This window comes from Pteropus vampyrus, unplaced genomic scaffold (genome assembly GCF_000151845.1).
Source record: "Pteropus vampyrus isolate Shadow unplaced genomic scaffold, Pvam_2.0 Scaffold7, whole genome shotgun sequence".
Classification (NCBI taxonomy): Eukaryota; Metazoa; Chordata; class Mammalia; order Chiroptera; family Pteropodidae; genus Pteropus; species Pteropus vampyrus.
The window spans coordinates 1,411,835-1,418,067 of NW_011888788.1; the positions used below are offsets into that span (position 1 = coordinate 1,411,835).

General features: G+C 52.8%; 1 protein-coding gene across 1 annotated transcript in view; it reads right to left on the bottom strand.

The window, feature by feature from the left end:
* Nucleotides 1-4,752: 4,752 nt before the first annotated feature.
* GFRA4 (GDNF family receptor alpha 4) overlaps nucleotides 4,753-6,233 on the bottom strand; it is a 3,387-nt gene continuing 1,906 nt past the window's right edge. Inside the window, exons 2-5 of the mRNA XM_011371007.1 lie at nucleotides 6,082-6,191; nucleotides 5,856-5,990; nucleotides 5,010-5,101; nucleotides 4,753-4,833 (exon numbers count right to left, since the gene is read on the bottom strand). Coding sequence (XP_011369309.1) covers nucleotides 4,753-4,833; nucleotides 5,010-5,101; nucleotides 5,856-5,990; nucleotides 6,082-6,191 — 418 coding nt within the window. The remainder of the gene's footprint in view (nucleotides 4,834-5,009; nucleotides 5,102-5,855; nucleotides 5,991-6,081; nucleotides 6,192-6,233) is intronic.

Here is a 6,233-nt window from a genome sequence, read left to right on the forward strand (position 1 = left end):
TCCCCAACTCAAGGGACTAGACCAGATGATCCCACTATGAATCGTGCTGCACAGGGAGCTGGGGATCAGCCCTGGTGGTTGGCCCATTTGCACGTCTGTAGGCCTTTCCTCTTCATTTGCTTAATCCCGGCTCCTTGAGGGCTCAGTTTGTGAAGCTGTTTCTGTATTTTGTTCTCCTGTGTGTATACTCATCTTAACTTTCCTCTCCATCTTCTGCCTTGGGCTGGAGGCTCTTTGGATGTAGGGTGACATGTCCCAGGCAGAGCAGCTTCCCGAGACATCCTTCCACCCAGGACTTCCCAGGCCTGCAGCCCAGTGAGGCAGGGCCGTGTCCCTGCCTCCCTTCATATGCTTGCAAGACTCACTGACAAGTTGCTGTCCAGCTGGGGAATGTCTCCTAAAGCCCTGCATAGACGCTGTCCTCCTGCTTCTCTGAAAATTTCACAGCCAGCATCCACACTTCCTGTAAGATTGAGCCAGTTCTATGAGTTTGGCCCCAACTGATCCAGTTGGGGAAGGTAGGGGAAGGGCAGTGGGCAGGTGGGCAGTGAGCAGTTTCCACGTCAACCTTATACCCTAGAGAGCAGGCTCGAAGCCAGAGTGGACATTCATGAGCCGTGAAGTTTCCACCAGAAACTTCACGGCTCATGAATAAATCCACAGAAGCTTCCAACACCTGCCTTTCTGCCTTACCCCTCCTCCCCACACCCAACCACCTGCCAGTTACAAGCTCAATATTTAAAACAGCTCACAGGGATGACGCAAGGGTCAGGACCAGTCTCCCAGAGTGCACGTGAGACAGTGACAGTAAGCAGACTATCCAGCAGGACATGGAGGCTGACACTCAAAGGCGAACGAGAAAGGCAGGACCCCTTCCTGGTTGTGGGGGCCACCGCTAGACTTGGTCTTGAGGTGTTTGGTCAGACTTAACACTATGAACCAGGACCTTTTTAGGTAGAAGTAAGAGAAACGAAATTCTGACCACCTTAGACAACTTCATCATTTTCCCTGGGCTGCTGTAACAAATTACCCAACCTTGGTGGCTTTAAACAACAGAAATTTATTCTCACAGTTCCAGAGGCCAGAAGCCCAGAATCATGGTGTCTCAGGGCTGTACTCCCTCCAGAGGGTCTGGGGAAGACTGTTCCTGGCCCCTTCTAGCATCTGGTGGCTGCTGGCATTCCTTGGCTGTGGCTGCATCACTCCCACCTCTCCCTGTGTCTCATCTCCCTCTGCCTCTCTCATATAAGGATGCATGTGACTGCAGTTAGGGCCCACTTGAATAACCCCGGACAAGTGCTTCCTCTCAAGATCCTTAACTTAATCACATCTTTTGGCATATAAGGTAATATTCACTCTTTTGCCTTCATAAAAGATAACACTCACAGGTTCCACAGATTATGATGTGGACGTATCTTTGGGGCCACCAACCCACGACAGCAGCAAAACCCTCAGAAAGTCAGCTGGCCCAGGAGTGGCAAGATGGTGGCCTCTGCGGGCCTCAATGCCTTGTCCCTCCTCTTGGCTTCTCTCTGCAGAGCTGGCTGGCTCCATGCCCTGGATGGCCTTAGGCCTCCCACGTGAAATGCTAACTCTGGGGAGAAACAGAGAGCCAGGGAACAGAGACCCTGTGACCTTCCATTTTCCCCCCTACATCCAATAAGGAAGCCTCTTTTCTGGTGCACAATGTTTGATGTTAAAAAGGCTCCGTTTGGTAAAAACCCTGAGTTTGCCTGCTTGGAGAGAAGTACTGAAGGTAGACAGCCAGCAGCCATGGAACAACTGTGCTACTTTCAACAAGGATCTGCTCACTTTTATCTTCCCCATCTTTTGAAAGGTATATGCCTATATTTTACTCTAATTATTTAAATAAAAAGTGGAGTAAAAGAGTTTCACACACTCACATAGGCAAATTATTTAGCAGGTATTTAATTCTGCGTTTGGCCCACTATGCCATCATGGTGAACAGGGCGAGGCGACGCTTTCGCTTCCCTGTCTCGCGCCCAACCTCCCTGCTCCATATACACACACACACCCTCTCTCCCCAGCCCACTTACAGGTGTCCATTCCTGTGCAGGTGTAAGAGGCTGAGAGCATTCCTTCTACAGGAAGTGAGAACAGTTTGAACTATGCCCAACGCCCCTCCATTTTTCCATTGGAAAAGGACCTTCCCATTCCGTGTGATCTTGGGGGTGCTGATGTCACTCCTCAGGCCACTAGAAGTCCAAGAATGCTAGGAAAGAGAGGGGCCTGTTTCTGCTGAGAATGGTAGGAGGAGAGATCACTGATCCAGGGCTGCTGCCGGCATTCTGACCGACCCTGCGGTGAGAGCCTGCCTAACCTCAGACAGAAGCCATGCACAGACCAGAGGGGACAACATCATTTGAACCCCTGGAGACAGCTGTGCCTGAAGCTTGGATTGCTCAGTCACATGCCCAGGCCTTTTTGATTTGTGTTTGGTTTCAATCAGGAGAATACTGGCCGAAGCTGGGAGGCTGTTTGCCAGCTGCTACACAGTGTCTGTGGGTTTGGTATGATTTGCTAAGGGCACAATCTGAGACGGTGGCTCTTTTTCTGGTTAGAATAGCCCCAGGCCTCGGATTTGGTGTGTCTGTATCTAACCCCCGTGTCATAGGTCAAGTTCTCCAGAAGCCAAGCCCAAGATAGGGATTCTTAGGCTCTGATTTATTGGAGGCAGTACCCTCGGAGGAATATCTAAGTGAGGGAGGCAGGAGAGGGCAGGGGAAGGAACTAAGAGGTGGTCTCAACCGGGATCAGGCACAGAGCTCTGGAGCAAGACTGGAATACAGAATTGTGTCCCCTGAGGGAAGCAAGCTAGGCCTTTATAGTCCACCTCAGTCAGTTATTAGCTGCAGTCCATGTTAGGGAGCAGAGTGTAACCTTACAGGCATTTCTTCTAGAGAAGGGGGCAGCTGTGAACTGTGTTTGCAGCCAACATTCCCAGAAGCTTGAGGATGGTTTACATTGGCCCAGAGAGGTCTTTGAGCAAGGCATCAACAGCCTCCACTTCCACCGGCTTCATGGCCCCTAACAAACCGCAACCAGGTTTGAGAAGGAACAGCCTGGAGACATAGGAATCCTTCACTCATCAGGAGTCTCCAAGCTTTTGAGGAAGAAAGAAGCGGGCAGAAGGCTTATACCTGGCTCCCACTGTTCTGCCTTCTCCTCCCCAAACCTCTTTGAAGAACTGTAGTTTAACACAACGCCCTTGGCATTTGCTGGGTCCACACCGGCTACGCACACGGAGTGTTCATAAAAACCTTTATGACAAATTTCTCTTGGCTCCAGGAAAGAATTTGACTCTCCACGTGAACAGAAGCAAACAGAAAATGCAGGAATAAAAAAACAATCACTGCTGCCCCTTCTTTCAAGTGTCTGTCAGGGCCGGGCGCTGAGGTGGGGCTCCGCGAGGTGAGCATAGTGGGTGATCCTGGGACTCCCAGGCACCCCAGGGGTGGGAGTGTATCACTCAGGGCCTATGTTTGGCTGCAAATAACCTGAAGAGAAATTGCCTTAAACAAAGTAGAGCATCATTTTTCTCATATAATAAAGAATTCAAAGAGAGGAGGACTGGGGCTAGTACCGTGGCTCCATTTTCAAGATGGTGCCTGTGTCCCCAGGCATTGCCACCAAGGTCTGGGCAAGAAGAGGGAAGGGTTGAGGCTAGAGGCAGCGGGGGCCAGTCAGCAAGTCTGTTCCTGTTTAAAGAGCTCTCCTGGAAGCCTCATCTGTGAATTCCTCTCATTGGTCAGAACCGTGTCATATACCACCCCTAGCTGCAAGGGAAGCCGGGAAGTGTAGTTTCTTTATCTGAGTACTAACAGAGAAGGAAAGAATAAACAATTGCAACCAAAATCCCTGCCACTGGGACCTAATAGTTGATTCTGTTTAGCATCTGTAGGTAAGAAGACAGAGTTGAGAGGTTCTGAGGCCATCCAATGTCACACAGGCCAGCAGAGGCACATCCTGTTAGCTGACCGTGGGCTCCAGGACACAGGTCATGTGAAAACAAGGCCAGTCTCAGTGCACATGGATTTATTGAACTGTGAATGCCATTCCTAGTGCTAGGTTAAAGCATGGGGAAGGTGGTCATATGGTCAGTGCAATGCAGAGAACTGGATTCTCATTTACTCCAGGTGGTGCCCACCAAGCGACATATCGTGGACAGGAAGCATTCTGCCAACATGTTATGGGGTGCAGGTGACTATCATCATGGGTGGTGACTAACTGGGAGGGTACCATAAAAAGCTATAGTGTTAGAGGGGGTTTTGCCTACAAGTCTGTACAGATATAGATATACTCCTTAAGGCATGATTTGCTTGGGTCGGGGGTGGGTGCTGATAAAAATCTCCTAGAATTCTGGGAATTTGGATTGTCTCTGACTTTCTCTAGGTGATCTGGGGCTCCGGTGAGGCCTCAGCTACACAGGTGACACCCTCCCATCCCTAGCCTGTGGGAGATTCCAACTCTTCCAAGGTCTGTGGACAAAGAGACTTTACAACCAATAAGCCTACTGTAAGGGAAACCATAGCCTTTGCAGTCAGGCCCCCAGCCTATATGCCTCGTTCTAGGGGACAGGCACACAGGGTGTCCAGATCTGCAAAAGGCAGCAAGGCAAGAGCACTGGAGGTAAGCCAGTCTCTTTACAGTGGAGCATAGGCCACAGAGGTGGCTGTGTACCCCAGGCAGTGTGGGACAGTTGGATGTGTTGTCCAAGGTCTGCTGTCCTAGTCAGAGCTGAGGCTGGAGAGCCAGGACAAGGAGCAAGGTGAGCACGGAGCACCCCTCCAGGGGCCTGTCTGCTGAGGACACCTTGAGGGATGAGAGCACAGTGTGTACCTGAGTCAGAAGCCTGGCTCTGCTCTCTGCTTCCACCCCCATGCCAGATCATTCATGTCCATCTAGGCCCACCTGGCATGGACGGGTGGAAGGAGGCAGTGCAAGGGCTGCCAGCTCACCATCCCCTACCTGCACCTACTTGCACCTACCTGCAAGAGGCTGTGCTCAAGGTCCTGGAGGGAGTTCGGCTGATCCTGCAGGACTAGAGGCCACACGCTGTCAAAGGCCTGTATGGCTCCATCTATAGAGGGAGGTGTCCAGGGGGGGTTTGTCTGGGAAACCTCAGCACAGGGGCCAGATCCTCAGGGACAAATTGAGAGACTCCTGGCATCCTACATAGTCTCTTTCCAGGCAGGGACAGGAAGATAGAATGTCTGCAAGGATTGGGTTCTGGAATGGAAGGTATAGGGCACGGAATAACAAAATAAGGACAAACTATGCTGAGTTTTTAACCTTACAGTCTTCCATCCTCATAGGGGAGAGTGACTATTATCATCCCCATTTCACAGATGGACACAAAAAAGCTTAGAGGAGTTAACTCTCAGCTAGTAAGTGGCAGAATTGGGCTTCAAACTCAGGCCCTGTAACTCCTAGATTGGGCAGGGGATCACCACGCTATTCAGACCCTTATGCCGAGATCATCGGGGGGCGGAGCTGGCAGTGTCTCAGGGATGGAAACACCTCAACAGTGGCAGAAGCAGGAATTTCGCCTAGTTCCATTCCAGGTCCTCGGAAATTTGTTTTAACTGACTCCCCCTCCCGCACGCAGGGGCACCAGCTTAAACACTCCCAGGATTCTACTTTAGTCTGTCACCTGGTCTCCGGAGACAGGTGGGCACAGATTCCCAAAGGGGCAGGACGACAGCAGAGGGCCTACCTGGCTGCCTCAAAATGGGCTCCCGCCGGCCAGGCAGCTTGGTAGGGGCGGTCAGCAGTAAGCGCAGACCCGACTCCCGCGCCGCCTGGCACCGCCCCGCCGCGCCCGAGCCTCTCACCCAAGCAGTGGTTCCTCGTGAAGAGCCCCCGGAAAGCTTCGCACTCTTCCCTCCGGTTTCCGCTGACTCCACAGTGGCACCAGGGCGCCACGCGCGCACTCACGTTGTCAACGTAGTTGGGGGTAACGGCGGTGCCTGCGGGACCCCGAGGGAGGGGTAATGGGTCCACCCAGGCGCAGGCAGCCGGGGAGAGCCCCGGCCCCGTCCGGATCCCGGAGGCGCTTACCCACGAGGCCCGCGTAGGCGCGCAGGCATCGGGGGGCTTGGTCCCGCGGGCAGCCATCGGGGGTGCTGGGAACCGGCGCGCAGGAGGCCTGGAAGGCCAGGAGACGGGGCCTGCGCCGTACGGCAAGTGGGCGGCAGGCGGGTGGGCGAGGC